Here is a 21,619-nt window from a genome sequence, read left to right on the forward strand (position 1 = left end):
ATTCCGTTTACTTGTTTAAGCAGCTTAAATTCCACCCAATTTTATCTTTTTTTGGGACAACTACAAAACAGTATTCAAATGCTGTGCTAAACTCAGGGCATTCTCAGATGCTCTCCTGGCTTACCAATTCCAATGAAAAAAGAGATGCCCTTTCCCATGATGGGGAACCCATGATTGTTTCATGGTCCTCATGCTAATCTCACATTCCTCATAGCTGCTTACAACCTTCTGGAGGCCAGGTGGCTAGAATCTGACTCTGTGGGCGGAGTCTGTGTGTAGCACTTGGTGGTCTCTCCTCTGCTCAGCTTCCTGTCGGTTGATCAGTTCAGACTGAACAGTATTTAGCAACAGCTGCCTCTAAAGGGAACAGTCACCACACTCACAGCCAGGATTTGGCGCTCCAGGGTTCAGAGGCCCCCGGGCAGGCTACAAAGTGTGACAAAAGGTATGGAGTCTCTCATTTGTCCACTGGATTCATCATACACCCTACCAAGTCAAGAATTCCAGATAAAGTGCTTCAGCTTCCACCTGCAGATCATGAAAAATATGGTGGGGATCCATAGCACCCTCATATTCTGTTACCAGAATGAAAAGCACACGAAGGCACCCATATGGTGGAAAAGATGTAATAAAGGTGCTCGGATTAGCAACAGCTCACACTCCTCAAGCTCACAAGAACATCCCTTCGCTGTGTGCAAAAACTGAAAGTGGTTAAACATCTGCTAAGAATCAGCCCCCGAGGTTGCCACAGACTCCCGACAGAGGCCATGGCTCTCGGCTGCCCCAAGAGCACTGAGGTTGCCACAGACTCCCGACAGAGGCCATGGCTCTCGGCTGCCCCAAGAGCACTGGGGCGTTAGCAGCGCGGTGACGTCTCAGCCCCGTGGACCAGGAGCAATCGAGTCCTGGCGCCAGAGCTGTTTCAGATCATCTTTATTTAAAGATGGTGAGAAAGTGTTCTCACTAAAATAGATTTTAAATGCTAAAAAAGAATCTGAGTTTGTGTTAATTATGACGGAAACCAGAGATTAATTCCTCTCCTGTGAAACACATGCAGAGGGAAGGAGCTGGGACTAGCAGGGCAGCGACCCCAGTCACCTCGGGCTCTGTGCGGTTCCCCCATCGGCCTGCGCTCCTGGCCTTACCTCGCAGCCCCAGGCAGCTGGGGGGTCTCGTCACCCGGGCATCCCAGCCAGGGGAGGGGGGGAGGGACGGTTCAGAGAACGCCGTGCACCCTCCAAACCCTCCGATTGCCTTCTCGGGGCTGAGGGCTCGGGCACTGGCTCAGCCTGGCTGCGAGGGAGGCCGGTGACTGCAGTCTTCCCTGCGGTGGCTGGGCCGGCGCCCCGCCCGTGGTGGCCGCCACCCTGCTCCTGTGCGTCTCCCTAGTTATCTTGCAGAATTTCAAAGGGCAGCTGTCTTCCCTAGCACCCGGCACAGAGCCTGACATATATTAGGCGCTTTATCATTTGTTCAATGAACAGCCTAGCTTTTATTTCCTGGTGAAACCTGTAAAAGTGGTTTAAAAATATGATTTCACTTATATGTGGAACCTAATGAACAAAATAAACAGAACAGAAACAGACTCACCGCTATCAGAAGGGAGAGAGTATGGGGGCTGGGTGAAAAAGTTGAAGGAATTACGAAAAAGACACACCAAAAAACAACCCCCCTCACAGACACCAGTATGGTCATTACCAGCTGGAAGTGGGGTGCGGAGAGGCAGGAGAGGGTCCAGATGGCATGAATGGTGATGGAAGGAGACTTGACTTGGGGTGGTGCGCACAGTGCAGTGTACAGATGATGCATTATAGAATTGTCCACCTGAAACCTATATAATTTTATCATCCAATGTAACCCCCATAAAGTCAATAAAAATATGATTAAATATGCATCTAACAAATGTGCTTAAAAAGCTGTAAAACAAAATTTTGTATTTAAATCTTATTTCTCCCTTGACTTCCAGTATGTTAAGTCATGTACTTCCATGGGGGGGGGGGCAGTGGGAGGAAAAGAGCTTGAATAATTTATTTTATTTTTTTAATTTTATTTTTTAAAAAAATATATCTTTATTGATTTCAGAGAGAGGAAAGGAGGGGGAGAGAGAGAGATAGAAACATCAATGATAAGAGAGTCATTGATCGAGCCCACAACCCGGGCATGTGCCCTGACCGGGAATCGAACCCCAATCGCCTGGATCCTAGGTCGATGCTCCACCGCTGAGCCACGTCCGGCCGGGCGAGCTTGAGTAATTTAGAGGAAAGTTATGAAACACAGGTAAAATCCAAAAGCAATGAAAATGAAAAGGAAGCATAAGAGATGTCAGAATTAGAGGTTAAAGAAAAATAAAACCCGGATAACAATAAAACTTAATCATAAGTTCTAACCAGAATGGAAATTTCAAAGAAGTCACCAATTCAAATTACAGTAGATAGTCTGAACAAGTATCTGAAGTATAGCATAATGGGTAAGAACGAGGCTTGGGACCAAATTAACCACAGCTCTTCCTGTTATTAGCTTTTACTCCTACCAGTTAATTTCTGAGCTAAAATTTTCTCACCTGAAAAGTAATATTCTTTCAGAATTATTACAATGAGGAAATGAGAATATATGCAAAGCATTTAAGTGTCTAGTGAAAAGAAATATTCTATATATAGTAATGCCATTCTCATGATATTTATAAAATTATTTTCCCTTCTCTTGAAAATTACTTAGAAATAAAACCTATTTTGAAAAAAAAAAGTGTGCGTGTGTGTATGTATATGTTTTCCCCTTTCTACCCTCATAGTTCCGGAGCTGGTCATATACGTTTTTAAAAATTTCAGATGATATACTATTGATAAATAAGCCCAACCACAAATTTGTAATTCTAATTATTAAAAACCTCATTTATAGCAGCAACACACATCAAAATCAACCTCTATAGATTTAACAAAATCAAAATTTTGCTCTTCTGTTATGGTGACAGGTGCTGAGGCAATTTGTGTTTATGGTAACACCTGGTTTTTCAGCTCCGAGGAGGAAGGCAGTGCACCAGCTCACAGTTTACACCAGTGGTCTACTTCTAAATGTAGTCCTTTCGAAGAACCTTCTTTTGACCTGTCCTTGGCTCCTCAGTGTGAATTCTCACGTTTTTTTACTACATAGCATATTATATATACCTCCAATGGGCACTTCTTAAAGAACATGTAATTAGTTTTTTACAGGACTGAGTGCCCCTTTACAGGCAGGCACAAGATTTAAGTCTCTAGTATCTTTCCTAGGTTATAGAACTCATTTTATTTTTATCATTTAATTGAATTTATTGGATGACACTGGCTAATAAAATTATACAGGTTCCAGGTGCACAGTTCCATAATACATCACCTGTAGATTGTATTGTGTTCACCCCTCCCCGCCCAAGTTGTGTCTCTATCACCACTTATCCCTAAACCCTCCTCCACCCCACCCCCTGCAGCCCCAGCCATCACCGCAATGTTGCACCTTGGAACTCAAGGAAATGGGCCCTCCCCAAAGCTACAGAGGATGAATCAGGAATCTAAGCTAATTGGCTTTAGGGTAGGCCTCTGACCTTGTTTTGTCCAATGAGACTAAGTGGGGGTTGGAGAGTGAGACACAAGTGCCTAATGGGAGACTCTGGGATTTTTTTTCTCTGATAAAAGCTTGAGAGCTGCCTTTAGCATCTTCTTTGGAATGTATTAAACATATATTTGGAGCTGTGGCAGCCATCCTGTGAGGCAACAGACACAGAAAAGCAACGTTGATGATGGAACAGAAACACAGTACTTGATAATGTAAGTATATATATATGTGTGTGTGTGTGTATATATATATTTCCTTGCACTGGACACTTGATACTACACTAAATGAACCCTGCCGTCTCCAAAATTCTTAACCTAAAAGTAAGTGTCCTTACGGTTTTAGCCGGTGTTAGGTTTTCTTTTACTTGCAACCAAAAGCACCTCAGGAATTATACAATTTCCCCCCCAGACTTTCATACTGGTTTATTATATCCCCTGGTTCTTGCTTTATTTGTTCTTGATTATTTAAATTTTCCTTTTCCTTCTGTCACTGATAACCCTAAAATACTTACTTTAAATGAACGTCTAGGTAGTTCATTACTTTTATCTTGAGTGATTGCTGATTGTCATTCTTAGGATTGGTTTCATTTTCTTCAAGTACTTTAGGATTTTGGTTTGAAGCTCATCTTTGTTGTTGTTAATCCTCACCAGAGGATATTTTCCCACTGCTTTTCAGAGAGAGAGGAAAAGAGGGGAAGAGAGAGAGAAAGAAGCACTGATGTGAGAGAGACACATCGGCTGGATGCCTCCTGCACGCGCCCCGACTGGGGGCCAGGAGCGAACCCGCAAGCCGGGTACATGCCCTTGACTGGGAATCAAACCCGCAACCCTGTGGTGCTCGGGCTGATGCTCTAAGCGCTGAGCAGCACCGGCCAGGGCTTGAGGCCCGTCTTGCGTGGGAGTCTTCCTGACCTCCCCCTCCTCCCTTCCGAACCCCTACTCTCCTTTCCTTCTGTAACTGCCTCCACACCTGTCCACACGCAGGGCTACCACAGACCTACAGACGAGTAGGCGGTTTGGCCCAGGCCCCGGCGACAATGGTATAGTCCCTACAATGTACGTTATGCTGCTTCACCTCAGTTCCCAGAGCGAGGAGGCTCCATCTCAGACCCTTGTTTTTCATTACTCTGCAGGAGTTGAAATTTCTGGCTGCTCTTTCCTGCTTCCAGGCGTACAACTCGGGTTCTGATTTACAAGTTCGGTACGCTTGCCACTTCGTAGTTCTGGTTTGCCTAAACTGCTTTCAAATACAGCTGTGCTTTAAAAATCTTCTCCATTTTTTCTATTATTTTTCTTTTCGAAGCTCCAAACATTTACATATCTAGGTACTCCACAGGTTAACACTGTAAAGCCAACATTATATGAATAAGCAAAAGATGGGTTTTTTTGGACAACATAAAACTCTATGCCACATGCCACCTGCTGGTGACAGATCCTAAGTGAACAGCAGAGTTCGGGGGAGTCAGGGCGCTGCACCCTTCTGGGTGAAGAGCAGGGAGCAGGTCAGCAGCACTGTTGTGCCCTGTACTGATTCTTACCCATTTCCCCGAATTTCATGAGCTCAAAGAAGAACGGCATCAGGTCTGTTTATAAACAGATCCCATAAATCACCTTAAGATCCAGTCAGTTTAATATAAAATGTTTTTAATTGATTTTGAAAACATTTAAAAAACAATTTTTGAGCACTTTCAATAAAAAAGGAGAACTGAAATGCTACTGCAATATCCAACTACTGTAGTTTTAGCAGGTACAACAGACAACAAAACATTGGGGAAATCTGACTTTTTGCACTAAATGAAAACATGAAACAGGGCTTGTTTTTGTCATTTATGGTGTAGGTAAGCACATTATAGTACAAGACTCTTATATGAACCTCAGATGCACTGCACAAAACACTTTCCTTCTTTTCAGTTCAAAAGTCAGTGCTTATTGCAATTATATGCAAAATTATTTACTTCATGAAGTCTTATCATGATAAACAGTATGCAAAATGTTTTAAACATCAAAACAATGAAAATAATCCGAGAAAAGAACATATTCAACAATAACTAAGCCGAGTTAGTAAACATAAAAAAAGTAAATAACTTGTGAATAACTATGCTTGTCTGGTTGACACGGAACCAGTTTCAATACAGCCAAGGGAAAAAAAAAAGTGGTTACAGGAATACCTAGTACTGTACAAGATAAGTCAATAACACTCATGCACATTTTGTGATCATGTATTAACATGGTGAAGCAAACTAAACTTAATTCTTCCTGCTGTAATATTCTCATGTAAGAGAATAAGAAATAGAAATATCTCATTGAGATCAATGCACATTGCTACATAAGACAATTTTATCTGTCACTTTGATGACATTTTTTGTCTTTTCATAATGAAACACATTTAAAAAGTTTAATCTGTGGACTGTATTGGTTGCATTTATCCTAAGAGATGTGCCTACCACAGGTTCAACAAATTTAGTGCAATATATGAACCCCAGAAAGTTTGCTGGACGAATTCAACCAAATTTAAAGTGTTTGCTGCAATACTGTACAGGGGTTAAAAATCCTCCAGTTTTTATTTTATTATTATTTTTTATCAAAAAAGATTTCCATTATTTTTATATTAGTAGGAAGCTAATAATGTAAACATGGGATTAGAATGGCCTCAAAACCTCTTCAGAGTATCTCGTATAGAAAGGCTCCCATCATCTGTTACAGAAGTCGCACAGTTTCCTTTGGGTATTGCATACTTTGGTGTGCAGTAGTGCTGTGTCTCAATGTACAGTGAAGAAATAACTAGCATCAAGAAAAAATATCTAACAGGTCATTAAATCAAGATAACAGCAAACATACACAAATTGCCAATAACTAGGACATATCGATATATAAACCTCTGAGCCAACCCTAGCACCATTTATTTATCAAAATATGTTAATACCCTACCTTGCAAATTTAGTGAACAGTGAAACCTTATTAAATTAAACCCTTCATCAGAACTGTTAAATATTCATTGATTGTAGTCTTCTGATTGGCTTACTAATTGAGGTAAAGGAAAACTTACAGCTAGGTTCAAGGTAGCAGAGCAACGGTTTAAATGCCAGCTTTAGGAGTCTAATGGCAATTTTTAAATCATCTCAAAGTAATCTTGAAAACAGCTTAATGGAGCAGTCAACTAGTGAGTGGATTGGTGTCAACATGAAATTCATAAATAATTATTCATAAAACAAAACGGGAGCCATTGAGAGAAACATTTTAAAACAAATCCTGAGTGCTTATTTTGCAATTGTGATTATCACAATAAATAAATTAAGCATGTAATAAAATGCTCCTCTTCTTCAAGTACTATCGATATCCCCCTTTGTTTTATCAGAGACATAAAGGTTGGTGGCTTCAGACCTCAGGTGGTGAAATGTTTTTGCTTAGTTTTTCACGTGACCTCCCTCCTGCTTGTCTCTCAAAGAGGCCCCAATGCTCAGACTGAATTACCACGTTCGGGAGGAGTGACGGGGTCAGTTACAAAACGGAGGACTGATGAATATTATAAAAAAGCTTCAAAATAAACCTTAAATAGAACTTTAGTATGTGCAGGCAGTCACTGTGAGGAAACAAAGAAAAAAATGCACTTATTGTCCTTCTCAATTCCCCTGTCTCAGTTACCAAATGATAAAACATAAAATATTTTTTTCTAACATGCCTGTTTCATTCCACTAAATCATCATGTTCGTAGTTACTTGTTTTGTGGGCTTCCGTGTGTGTGTGTGTGCCAGCTCCCTATTAAAATCAAAATTTTGAAAGAAGATTAATGCAAGGTCACAAATATAAATGGCTACTAGTTTTTCCTTTTAACAGTTATAGCGCAGCTTTTGCTTTCCTTAATATTTAATTTTTCATTATTTTTTCCTATTTAAGCCCTTCATCGCAGGTGCAAGTGGTACTGAAGTCCCAGAATGTCCTAGAGAGAATTTTCGTTCTACAGTAGCTCTATGCTTCAAGCCTAAATACTTATAATAACCTGAATATTATCCCTGTTTCGAGGAAGAACTTCTTGCCTACAATTCACCTTATCTATGATTTCATAGCTAAAAGATAATGCCAACAACAACAGAAAGCCTATGCCTACAATCAATGGTTTCCTCTAAATTCTGTGCAGACCAACCAATGAATTAAAATGAACTTACACAAAATAAAGATCTAGACTGCTCTTGTAAAAGCTGGTTAGTCAACTGTTTACTAGCAAACAATGTGATTAAAATGGGGAACATTATGAAATTTAAAACCTAATACTCGTTCTTCTACAGCCTACTGTCTTTTCAGAAACTTTTTAAGAACTGAGGCGAGTCTAACCATTTCCTATTGAAGAAAACCACTTCTGCAGCAAACTCTTTTTTAAAATGTCACAATTAATAATAAGTGTTTCTGCTGCGGGAGGCACTTCCATTAAGACAAATACAATACATATGTCTTTAGATACAGTGTGCTACATGTTATAAAACACAATTTAACCCAACATTTCAACAGTAGGATGGTCCTTGCTTTCTATCCATTCAAAACCTGACGAAGTCATAGAGCTCATAGACTCATTGCAGATTTGTTGAAATAATGGGTCATTCTTTAATTCTTCCAGTGTAGCTTCATCATCTTGTCCCTGCTGACGACCTGGATCAAACAGTAGATTCGGGTCTAAAGTGTTCAAATCATTGATGCTGCCTGAGAGCTCAGAAGACAACCTGATATCGCTTGAGAAATCAGCCGCAGTGTTAGTGAGGTCAGGTGCTACCTGACCTACCAGCTGCTGGTTGGTTTGCAAGCCGTCTCCACTCAACAGGTCTTTAACAGTGCTACTGAAATCTAATTGTTGCTCTCCAATTTCTGATTGTGCTTGATTATCTCCAGGAGAAAAACTGATCTGATCGGTGCTATTACTTTTGGTGAGGTAAGATGGTGTTTGGAATTCATACACAGAAGTGCTGGAATCGATCATATTCTGAGGATTGGCACTAGGAAAAACAGTGGAAGTTTCCAAAATCTGAGTGAGATTCATCCGAGCTGTGTAATTGGAGGGCAGGTTGTTCATGCCCAAACCTCTCACTGCATCATCATTGTCAGAATCGAGTTTACTCAACAAAACATTGGTTATTTTTTTACTGTTTGTTTGCTTCTGAAGAGCGTTCGGGAAGGCTGTCTGCATCATGACCGTCAATGGGACTGACTGACTTCTTTGAGCTATGTTGTTGGCACATGCGTCTGTGTGAACATTTGTAAAAACATGAACTTCTGGGGTTACTGGACTTCCAAAGGGGGTCACATTAGATCGGGGGATATTAGATACTGGATAGAGGGTGCTTCCACTAAGATTACGTTGGCGATGAACAGCAGGGCTCACACTCCGGCATCTGAAGTTGCTGCTGGCAGACGAATTAGTTCCTTTATTATCGAGAGGGGCAGGGACGGCAAAACCCTCCTGTTTGTTGCTGTTATTTACAGTGGCACCTTGATGCTGCACAGGAGAGACAGGAGTCAAACGACCAAAATGAGTGTCATGATGTCTGGACTGGGACTGATAAGACTGTCCAGGCACAGCAAAAGCATGAGGTTTCCTGAAACGGTCTTCCACCAGTTCCTGATAGCTTGGGAGAATGCCGTGGCCAGAAACTGATGAACTGCCAACCCCACTGTACCCATTATTCATCCATTCAAGCTTGGTTTTGTCAGGGTGTGTGGCCATGGGTCTTTGCATCGGTTTCACAGGACTACTTGAGACAATGCTGGCATCATGATATGCCATACTGGAGCTTATAGGGGTAAATGCAAATGGATTCCTGCATTCAACAGGGCTGGGAGGAACACTACTGCTGCAGTTAGAGTGTGGAGTACCGATGGGTGTATGTCGGCTACTTCCTAAAGCACTATCCACAGGTGTGGTCTGGGCTAGCCTGGAGCAAGGGCTCTCCCGTGACAGACTCTGAGACCCAGCAATCATTTCAGATGTTGGGGTTGGGGTTGGGGTTGGGGTTGGGGTAGGAGTAGGCGTGGGAGTGGGGGTGTGGATCGGAGTGCCATTGCTATGGATTGGATGGTAGAAGTGGGTGCTGGAGGCGTGAGATGACATGGGAGCTCCTGGAGTTACGGACTGATTCTGAAGGGTCATTCCCAAACAGTTACCATAAGAATGAGAATTGTTCATTGACATTTGCTGCTCCATAAGCACCAGCTCTTCCACGATACTATCTTGTGTGAGTTCATCATCAAAAGGAAAGTAGCTTTCATTTGTTTGGGAAACAGAAGGCTCAAACTCTTTTAGCTCGGACTGTAGAGGTAACTGATCTGAAGACTGTGCTTGTATTTGATTCAAAGACGACTCCTGCATCTGGCTATGTAGCTGCTGGGTATATGTGTCCTGCGGCATTCCTTCCAATTCCCAGACAGATTTCTCTAAGTCACTGATATCAGAGTGCTCAGGAATCGTCATAACACTGACATCTTGCTGTTGTTCACAGGCGGCGGAGACAAACTCAGAGTCCTTAGTCATCTGCTGCCATTCGTTTGGATTAAAGCTGCCACCTGTTTTTGAATCGCTGTCCAAGAGAAAGACACTCCCTTCAAGTTTTACTTTTATATCCGGAGATGACGACGGTGTTTGCTGCTCCAAAGCTGAATCACTGGTAATAAGGGCTGAACTCAACGGCTGGCTTGCCATTACGTGTGAGCTGACATTTATTGACATCTTGCTAGGAAGAGGAGCACCTGCTGCTGAACTTTCTGCTTTCCCTGAATGTGGAGCCTTTTGGTCCTTCTTAACACTGCCTGGTTTCTGACCTTCTAGGATGGCTGCAGAAAGCTGTTCCACAATGGGTTTCTTTACCGGAGGCACCTGGGACTCTTGCAATGCAGAAGACGGTCGCTTTCTTGGACTTTTAGTGCATAATTTAGGGTCTTTATTTATTGAGTCACCATTAGATGGTGAGCTGGTGCTGGTGAATGTTAAGTTCTGAGTGGCAACTGAGAGAGTGATAGTGCTTTGATTATTGCCTGTCGAAGTGCCTGGTGGAATCTCATTACAGCGACTCTTACATTTGGTCCTCTGGTCACAGACCTTAGTTGCTTTTATTTCGGTGACACCTTCATTTGAAGGTTTTTGCACTACTCCATCTGTATGACTTTTCTGTCCCAAAAGGGCGCTAGGCGTTTTAGGAGCTTTAGTACCATCAGCATTCTCTTGGCACTGCACGGGGTGCTCATCTGATGACATTTCCGGTTCCATTTTGACTTCCACGGCAGATGCTCCAGCGGCACCACTGGTCTTGGATCCAGGAGACTGAAGTGAAACAACAGAACCATTCTTGATCTGTGGGAAGGTCCTTGATTCCTCTGTTGTTCCTGTAGCACTGTTTACTGAGGCAGAATGTTTCAGGGGGGCACTACTGTTGCTGGGCGTGAGGGATATTGCTGTCATTTTCACCACGTTTAGAGAACTCATGTGGGAAGTGGGTACAACAGCAGTTTTGATGGGACTGCTAGTAAAAAGGACAGTAGTTGGAGAGCGGATGGTGAGTGCACTGGTGTTGGCTGGTTTAGGTAAGATCTGAGGGTAGCGGTTCCGGGCAGAACGGTCCCCACCAGGACTGGCTGGGACGTTCTGAGGAGTCTTTGGTGCCTGTTTCACAGACTGCATGTGCTGAGTGACCACTTGTACATTGAGGGGAAGAACTTTGCCATCAGAAGAACTCATTGGACTTGGTGATGTTACCAACTGCCTGGTCCGCTGGACCTATTAGAAAAACAAAAAAAATCAGGTTTAACAAGTCTAGGATATTAACAGTAATCACATATATATATAGTATTAAGGCATTTTCATAAATGTTATGCTAAAAAGAAACAAAAAAGACAGTTCCTATGTTAGATGAGAGTTCTTCTACATTGAGTTCTATACAGACATATATTAATATTATAATAAATGCAACATAAGTGCAATATAGTTACAAAATACGATATATAAGAACACTACTAAGATAATGAATATTTGTTAAAACAATGATTTTTAAGGAGATTATAGGAAGAGGAGATAAAATCTTGAAGAAACACACAACTGTAAGGGTATCTACCAGGAGCCTGTGCCAAGATGACTCACTCATGGGGAGACTGTCTTATAAACGGTCTGCCTTGGACATTAGTAACTAAACCACAGTGGGCGGGTCTCATATAAAACTACTGTCTCCAAGTTTGCTCTATCGTGAATAGTGCAAGAGTATGGTTACCAGGTAGTTTTAATGACATGATAACAATGATAAGAACAACAACAAAACAACAATAAGATATCTCCTTAATGATATCATCTATAATAACATAAAATACCACCTTGTTTTATTAGCATGATGCACTCTTATTTTATTTTTATTTTTTAAAAAATATATCTTTATTGATTTCAGAGAGAGGAAGGGAGAGGGGGAGAGAGAGAGAGAAACAACAATGATGGGAGAGTCATCACTGACCGACTGCCTCCTGCACGCCACCTAACTGGGGATCGAGCCCACAACCCGGGCATGTGCCCTGACTGGGAATGGAACTGCGATCTCCTGGATCCTAGGTCGATGCTCAACTGCTAAGCCACACCCAGCAGGGCAATGCACTCTTATTTTAAAAGCCCCTTTCATCATAAGTTGAGTTGTGTGAGATAGGAAAGGAGAAGACCGCAACCTCTATTTGTTGATAAGGAAATAAGACTCGGGGTAGCTAAGGGACTTGCCCAAGGTCCTACGTCCAGCAAGCCACAGAGCTAGGTCTATGTGAAAGCATCATTAGTACACATTACAATTTTGCTCCATCTGAATGTTAAAAAGAAAAAAAGTTTAAACCCCCGAAAAGCTTATAACTGCATTGCCCTGGCTTAGCCAGAGATGAGACAACTCTGAAAGTGACTCCTCTCTTACACAAAGCTCTGACTGGCAACATGCTTATTTTACACATCCTGGACCTTTGTACTCTCACTTACATTTTATAGTTCATTTCGTAATCAATGAAGTATTCTGGATAAAAGGCAACCAAACAAAACTAAATTTATCCGTGGTCACAAAATCAGTTTATAATGAATCTACTCCTGTATTTTCCTCCTTCTTGTGTGCTACTTTTAATTAAATGATCGATTTCCCACCATCCCGAGAAGGCCAAACACTGTTCAATGACATTACCGGGATGGGACTAGGGACAGCTGCCACAACGATACCAATAGGCTGAGGGGAGAGGATCGCGGGATTTCCATTGGAGAGACTGGTCACCCCACTGGCTGCGGTGCCTTCCGATTTCTTTGCTGAGGATTCTCCTGGCAAAGGGGATTGTAGTTTCTGTTCTTGCTGCTTCTTCTGGATTTTCCGTTGCAACTGCTGCTTAGCATCAATAGGCGACGGCAAAGTCTTCACTTGAGGCTGAAAGGAATTACTTTCAGCTGTAGGTATAAAAGCAGAAGGCTGGGTAATTCCTTTAATTCCTGAAAATAAACAGAAAGGAGAGGTGAAGTAAATACTCTCCTTCCTAAAAGGTGGTTAAGGCTCAATTTCTTTGCGTATGTGCCCCTCTACTGGACAAAGCAACCCAAACCAACAGATTTTAACTCACAATTTCTTTATAAAGCAGAAGTATTAAGGCTTCCAGTTTATATACATTTGTCAATACGACTTTAGGGGGAAACCTTAAAAAATATGATTTAACTCTGGTGACAGTTTCAGTTAAACCAACAACAGAAGATTTTGAAGAGAAGGAGCTGTGTCATAAATGTGCTCAAGCTAAGTAAGATAAACAAATGCCAAGAGAGCATGTTTCACATTTTATTGGCAGATATCCCTCCCTCCTTCTCTAATAGAAATTCATGAATTTCTATGATTTTAATATTCAGCCCATGAGGGGCATTCAATAAGTATTTGCTGAAACTATCCATATCTTAGAAAAAAAAATCGATATGGAAGTATTTAGTTCTCCCAGAAATTCATGAAAATAGGTACTATTTTAACTGCTACTGTATAATTATGCCAGCACAACCTATGAGAAATTAAGCAGGTTCTTAATAAGACTGAGGTCAAGGTATCCTGAAAAACTGTTGCTGAGAAAACTTTTTACTGAAGTAGTAAGATCAACACTGAGAAAAAAGAATTATAAAATAAGCAAGAGATAAATTTTAATTTAAGGAAAATTGATCATAACAATTTTAAAATTTAGGGTGTGGCATTAGGGTCATCAGAAAGTAAGCTGTGGTTGGTAAAAACAGTGGGGAGAGGAAATGAGCGGAAACACCATCCTTCTGGTACACCTTGCCATTCCTTTCCCCAGCCCTATTTCTGCTTTTCATTGTTAACAACGACCACTTGAGGAGGGGGAGACAGGAAGGAGAGAAAGAAGGGACTGTAAGCTCTCTCCCACTTCTCAATAATTACTCATCTTCTGACCCCTCAACACCTTTTATCTCCTAAGTATTCTTTTTCTCTCTCTTCAAATCCAACTCAAATGGCACAGCTCCCTCCTGGCCCCCAGCCTCAGCTCCGGCTTCTGGGCACCTGCACCCCTGAGAGTCCCTGCCAAAGGCTCAAAGCTGTCTTACCCCTCCTGCCAGGCTTTCTGACAGGAATGAGTTCCAAGCAGCTGACTTACAAAAGAACATTTGTAACACAACCTGTTCTATATACTATGGAGACTAAATTTACAAAAAAAAACCCCACCCACATATTCACCTTCAAAGGATGAAGATTACTACTGAAGGTATTCAAAAAAATGCAGCAATGACTGAGAACAAAATTTCAAGAGAGATTCTAAATATGTTTTGAGTAATGACGCAATTTTTAGTCAAATTCCCAAGCTGAATACTTTCACAAAGGGAAAACACATGTTAACATTTGTCATTTTTAGTATTTTTGTTTAAAAACACACACTTCTCTTTACATTTTATGCTTTAAAAATTCATTCAATATTTCTTTCAGACTTTATGAGCAATGTGGCACACAAGACAGACAGATTTCCCCCCTGATACCTCCTCAGTCCTCAACTTGCTGAAGAGTTCCCTTCTAGGTGTGAACAGGGAGAGGAGAAACAGAACACAGGGAGTTGAAGGGCCCCTATCTTTTAAAATCTCATTTTGCCAGAAGGTAAGCATGGTGTCTTGGAGTTAACCTGGGCTTTTGAGACAGGCGGATCAGATTTAAAATCCTGGCCCCACTACTTATCTGCCTAAGGACAAATTACTTAACGCTCCCAAGTCGTTTCCTGATCTGTAAGATGGGACTGAATACCACCTACCTCACAGAAAGCTGGGGGAATACATGAGGTGACATACGCAAGCTATCTAGCTAGGTAAGGCTGCCCAAGCACTCTCCTGCTCACGTGTAAGTACATGCAAACAGATCTGGGTCACACGGTTTACATCTAGACAAGAAAATTATGACAAGGCTCTAGTAAGAGATTATTTTGCTGGAGTGGGTCCTCGATTGACCATAAAATAAAGGACAAAACAATCACAAACACACACATCACAAAAGTTTAAAGCTTCTGATAAGTATGAACTGAATGAAAAAATATTATTAAAATGATTAAGATAAAAAAGTGAAGTTATTTCAGAGACTATAAATTCTGGCTGAGATAAGTCTTTTGTAAGTTTAAAAATATTTACAATTAACAATCAGAAGAATCATCTCTGGAAAACAAGTTTCATGTTGACACATTTTTTCATGGAAATTATAATTTCCTAGAGTAATTACCCAAGTTACGCACTCTTTTTTAGGTTTACAAGGTAGGACCGAAATGAGACATTTAAAAATTTCTTTTGATACTTTGCACAACCATTAATTTAGGAAGAAGTAATTTATTCCAACAATACTGTCAATTCCTAAAACTATCAATTCTAAAATTCCTATTTGAATAAAAATACTCATTTGCATATTAAAATCCCTCTTATTTTATAGTAATGTTTCATACAATTTTTTAATATATTTTTATTTTCACGAGTTTATTTGAGCCAAACTGACCACATATGCAGGAGAATGAAATACTCCAGGGGAATAACAGCTTTGCAGCTTCTTTTATGCATTTGAAGTTAAGGATGGAACTACATAGAGGTGGGAGAAAGCAAGGCAGGGAATGAATTACAGGATCATTAACAAGATTATGTGCTCTGTTTACCCCCTTCCAGGGGTATTATTTCTGGTATCTCAAAGGTGTGTTAACCTGGATAACCTAGGTCTGGCTTAAAACCCTTTATTAAAGAAGTTATAGGCTTGAGGCATGACTACCCACTCATGACCTTCCCAATTAGAAATTTATGATCAGAAATACAGTGCCTGGGGTGGGCAGGACAGAAGTGGGGTAGAGGGGGTCAATGGGGGGAAAAGGGGGACAACTGTAATACTTTCAACAATAAAGATAAATTTTTTAAAAAGAAATACAGTTTATTTTTTGTGAGACTAAGGCACCTCCCATACTGTCCAGAGATCATTTTATTTATAAGCATTACTTTCTGGGATAGGAGTCTTTCAAGTAATTTAAAAATTTAATCTTATCTAATATTTGTTAATTTAGATACCCATATATACATGTATTCTTTAAATTTTAAAAGTTAGTATCAAGTGGGAAATCTTAAGTTTCATCTCTCAGCAGAGCAATACACATAACTATAGCTTTAAGCTTTAAACGAAAGGACTGTTATTATTACTACCTCTGTGGGCCCACAAATCTGTATGAACTCAGTGTTAAGGTACGTAAGAGTGAACGCATACGAATACTCAAAAGACAAAAAAGTCCTTTGGCTAAACCCTTCTTCTGCTGCCAGCGCTACAGACCGGAACACCCCCTCAGCGCTGGCTTGTCGACGGTAGCTCTGTACCTGGCGGTGCCGCTGCCATTACAGTCAGAGCTGCCACTGACTTGGTGCCAATATAATGGCTTTTTACCAGGAAGCGGGCCAATTCCAAGACTGTGTCAAAAGGCTGGCTTAACACCTTCTGGGCCCACTCGCACACGAGACGGCAAGCAGAGGAAATGACTTCTTCATCGATATTCTGAAGCTGCCCAGAAGGTTCAGCTCCTTCCAACTAAACAAAATAAAGACAAAATGTTAACTTTTTAAAAAAAGTTCAGAGAAATTAAACTGAAGCACATTCAAGATAAGTATTCTTAATTAGAAAATATAACTAAATCTTTCAGGTCAAAGTATCATGAGGTGATCTGTTGGCAGGCATGCGAGAGCCTTGCGAGGAAAGGGCCCATGTCTATCGCCACCGGTACACAGCCATCAGCAGCACTGTGAATACAGCATTTAAATGCTTGGTAAGAATATATGATATATTTTGAATGTTTCTAAAGGCTTTTCTGACATCACCAAAACTATACTACTAGTCGTACTTTCTCTTCTGAAAACATTTATAATATACATATTACTCTACAACTTAATTTTTCCTCCTGACAACATATATATTGTCAATAAATCTAACAGATATATTTACACATCAGTAAGTTTAGATCTACCTTGTTCCCCCTAATTTCAGAAGTCATGTTGATTTAAGTCATATACACTAACATTTTTCAGCCACTGTTGAATTTTTTTCCTCATTTATTTTGTGAAAGGCAGAGTTCCTGGTCCCTGGGTGTATTCAAATGAGACTATGAAGCATGCATTTCAATGTCGATATTAAGATACAATTCAACTTATTAAAAAGAAAAGGCAGAATTCTTACCCCATCTCCAGTTTTGTGAAAGTCAAGATTGGGCAATGTTGGCATATGAACAAAAGCTTTTTTCCTTAGTCCACTGTAGCAATATGTAACACACAGTTAAGGTCTAAAGTATTTTAAATTAAATGAACTGCTTTTATAATCAGCACTTGAGAAGGAATCACATATGAAATGAAAGTAAAATCAGAATGAAATATCTACTTTTCTGAGTTCTTCAGTAAGAGAAACCTTAATATTATAAACTCAGGATTTTCACTCCTTTGAAATGGGAACAGTCTTTGTAGAATGTCACTGTCTTAAATGAAACAAAATAGTTCTCATCTGTTATAAATTTAATGAATAAATGTTTCTAATAAGCTGTGCCAGCCACCAGTAACAAACAGGTCAGAAGGAAAGAAATATCCAGATGGAAACCTGGAACAGAGAAGGGAAACTTTAGCCCAGGGCACTGGGACAAAAACAACTCTTAAGAGTGTCACAAGGGCTTTAACCTTTTCATTTCTCTTTTTCCACTGAAACGCACAGGATTATCACCTGCAACATGCCAAAGACACATCAAGACATTTTTGTTTGTACTTAGAAAACAAGGGCAGGTCGTGTAACAGGTGGTTAAAGAACACCTGGAACCATTTTAGAAAAGCAGCCTCCACCTTCCCCTTCCTGTCCTCTGCTCTCCATAGTAGTGAATTTTTGTGCTGTGAGAAAGGCCTGGAGCTAAGCAGAGAGAGAGAGCTGAAGCACTTCTCATATGATGCACAGACCCTCTATCTTCCTCCAAGAGTAGGAAGAACTTTAGTAAATTCTGAATTTTCATTTCCTTATTCTGTTTGCTCCTAAGTATTTCTCCATCACAAGAGGGACCCGGCTTTAGTTTTAATATAGGCTTTAAACGGTTGGCTGAGAAATACTTTACGGAGAGCACTAATCTTCCAGTACAAATTCCACAAGAAAATTTTTTGAATGTTATATATTTTGCAAAGGCGATCCTATGTTTCTAAATTAAAGGAAGGAAAGAAAGTGAGCTAACATCTTTCTCCACTTTTACTGATAATTTACAACTGCTGTCCTATGGCACGCCTCGGTCAGTCTTACTGTTAAAGGAGGTCAGACCATTAAGAACACATTACAGTGACAGAATAAGGTGAAAGCTACCACAATCTTAACAACCACGATTTGTTATTTCTCCTGCAGTTTGAGAAGTAGCTGGGAACATAACATCTGCAATTATTCTACTAAGTACTTTTGAGTTGAATGTATTTATCGATTTCAATTCATTTCCAAATACAGTTGCTGGTTGAAATAGGACAGCAGATGTTCTGCAAAAGTGAAAACTTAAGAGAGATTACTGAAAACCATTCTGGTAAAGGATATTTCGATTTGCCTCTCGTGCCCAGGCGACGTGCCTTCATGTTTGGAAAGACATTTTTCATGATCTTTCCAAAGTCAGCAGCACTTAGTGGATGGTAACCAAGATTGTCACAGTAACTCCTGCAAAAGAAGAAGGGACCAATTTAGAGAGCAACAGAACTCAGAATTACACAGCACAGTGCTATTTCAAAACAATGCAACCCCTCTGACAAAGTGAAAAACACATCTTCAGGTCATTCACCACAATTTTCACCGATATATGGTCGTCATTCTCTGGAGAATAACTCAGGTTTAGTCAGCTTAATTTATCCTCAGGGTAGACAGTACTGCTGCTTTCAATAGCATTCAAGAAGCTTCCAATAAAACATACTGGTGGTTTAACCCTGCATTCTGAAATGAGTATGTCCAGCCCAAATGGTAGAGGTTTTTTTGCTATACATTTCTACACATATATCAAGCTCACATACTGGGATAATCTCCAATATAAACATATGTATGTCAGATATTAGAGACAAAACTACCACTTGGTTTAAAATAGAAACATGATATATTAGAACTAAAAGGGACCTCAGAGATCATCTATACCAACACTCTCATTTTACCCATAAGAGAAAAAACAAAGCCATGGAGAGAAGTTCCAAAGGTCCAGTGTTCTTTCCTCACCCCTACCACCCTTATTATGGCCAGGAAAAAAGGACTTTGTAAGGCAGTAACTTCAAGTGAGACCACGGAAACAAACTAAGTCTTTTTTTTTTTTTTTTAATATATCTTTATTGATTTCAGAGAGAGGAAAGGAGAGGGAGAGAGAGACAGAAATATCAATGACGAGAGAGTCATTGATTGAGCCCACAACCGGAGCATGTGCCCTGACCGGGAATCGAACCCCGATCGCCTGGATCCTAGGTAGACACTCAACCGCTGAGCCACGCCTGGCCGGGCCAAACTAAGTCTTAATCACTGCTGGAATCAGGGGTTCTGCTATGCTCTAGAGGTGCCAGTCACAGGTAAAAGGACACCCCCTCCTCTACCAGTGCAGCAGCAGGCCAAGGCCACATCTTGTTCTGGCTACCAAGACCTTCCTCACAACCTTTGGGAAAATCACTACCTGAGAAAAATAAGAGGAAGTGAGAGGAATTCCCAAGTACTTCAATCAAGCATCAAGCTCCCCTTTCCCCATTTTAGCATGAACTAGAACAGCTTCTAGATGAAGATATGTGGTAGAGAGCCAAAGAGATTTAGGATGAAGAAACAAAGGAAAACAACTGGAAGGCCTGGTGGGCAGGGTACAACTGTCACTGGGACTTGAGTTCTGCTGAATAAATATCCTGGCGACATTCTTGAAGTGACCTGAACACAGGAAGTTGAGTTGGGATATACTCAGGAGGAGGTAGGGCCCTCTGGAGTCTTACTGGAGAGAAAAGGGGTAGGTCTGGAGACAATGGCATTTTTCTTGATCATGTCCTATCTATCTCTACACCAAAACCCATTCCCCTCTGGTGGTGGTGGAGAGGGGAAGTGATGCCCAGCAAATACATTCCCAACAATGCTGAAGAGTAGGGAGGAGGGGGAGGAGCTAATACATATTGAGAGTTCCCTCTACAGAAGTATTTAAGATACATCATATAATTGAGACAAAACGCAATACTCTGATTCACTGATCAAGCTTTACGTTATAACCTGAAGGGGTGACGATTTTTGGGTGCTGAGAATTTAAGCGAATTGTATTAAGTCATAACCATTATGATAGCAAGTTCAATCAGTCATCTTTATGGCTTAAACCAGCACAGAAAATGTGAAGGAGGCTCCTTCGTACCTAAGGAAACGGACACATGCTATGTCCCCTACCTGGGTCATTATTTTTCTTACCCTCTGAGCCCCACATAAATGTTATGATTGTGAAAGGATCTCTTCCTACTACCCTATCTAAAGCAACGCCCTCCTGCCACACCCTAACCACACTTCCCATCAGTGTACTCTTTCTCTTATTCTCAAGACTTAAAACTATCTAACAGCCAATTTACTTGTCTCCTCAATCAGGGCAGTGACCACATACAGGGGTGGGCAAAAGTAGGTTTATAGTCGTAACAAATAAATAATACAATAATTAATAAATAATAATACAAGAATACCTCTGCTTCGTGTACTCACAACTCTAAACCTGCTTTTGTCCACCCTGTATGTCTGGTTCACCATTTTATGCTCAGCACTAGGAACAAGATTTGAGAGTCACATTAAACTTTAATATGACATTAACTATGTCATATTTAAAATGACAAGAAACACACAATAAGATCAAAAACACCTCCCCCAAAACAAAAACCACCAAACCCAAAAAAACCAATGCCCACTGGCTCCTATGACAGCATGGGCAGATGGGCCTAAACAAACTGATACCAAATACAGAGAAGCAGGGCAATGAGCCTAATGAGAGAGAGTATACTCATTCTTACTCTCTCTTTGTGACTTGATTCTGTTGGTTTTTCATTATATTAGTATACCAAAATTTTTAAATTTGGTAGATGTGGTAGGTATAAGGTTGGCAAAGTTAAGTATAAAGATGACCAATTTGCTTGTCAAACAGAACTAATCCAGAGTGTGATTTCAGATGCTGACCATCTGATTTTATTTGGATTTTGATTCTTAATTATTTCACAAAAATAGATGAATTTACCTTTGGAATAATGATTTATTTTTTTACAATGACCTTATTTTAGTGGATAAATATAAAAAATATCTTGTAGACATATAAACAGCTCAAATTATTCCTCCTGAATTAAAAAGTAGGCAAAGTTTAAGAATAAAACTTCTTATGATTCACAATTCTATACTGTGATATTCTTGTATGTTCAGGTCTTTAATCCATTTTGAGTTGATTTTGTGTATTGTGTAGGAGACTGGTCAAGTTTCATTCTTTTGCCTGTGGTAGTCATTTCCCCAATACCGTTTATTGAAGAGACTGTTCTTACTCCATTGCATATTCTT

The 21,619-nt window shown here is 40.4% G+C and overlaps 1 protein-coding gene across 1 annotated transcript in view; it reads right to left on the reverse strand.

The window, feature by feature from the left end:
• Window positions 1–5,204: 5,204 nt before the first annotated feature.
• The window catches only part of RFX7 (regulatory factor X7), a 106,633-nt gene continuing 90,218 nt past the window's right edge, over window positions 5,205–21,619 (reverse strand). Inside the window, exons 6-10 of the mRNA XM_081144156.1 lie at window positions 18,637–18,757; window positions 17,273–17,353; window positions 16,423–16,630; window positions 12,752–13,047; window positions 5,205–11,334 (exon numbers count right to left, since the gene is read on the reverse strand). Coding sequence (XP_081000282.1) covers window positions 8,065–11,334; window positions 12,752–13,047; window positions 16,423–16,630; window positions 17,273–17,353; window positions 18,637–18,757 — 3,976 coding nt within the window. The 3' untranslated portion in view covers window positions 5,205–8,064. The remainder of the gene's footprint in view (window positions 11,335–12,751; window positions 13,048–16,422; window positions 16,631–17,272; window positions 17,354–18,636; window positions 18,758–21,619) is intronic.

The sequence above is a fragment of the Miniopterus schreibersii genome (genome assembly GCF_964146895.1).
Source record: "Miniopterus schreibersii genome assembly, chromosome: 1".
NCBI classification, from domain to species: Eukaryota; Metazoa; Chordata; class Mammalia; order Chiroptera; family Miniopteridae; genus Miniopterus; species Miniopterus schreibersii.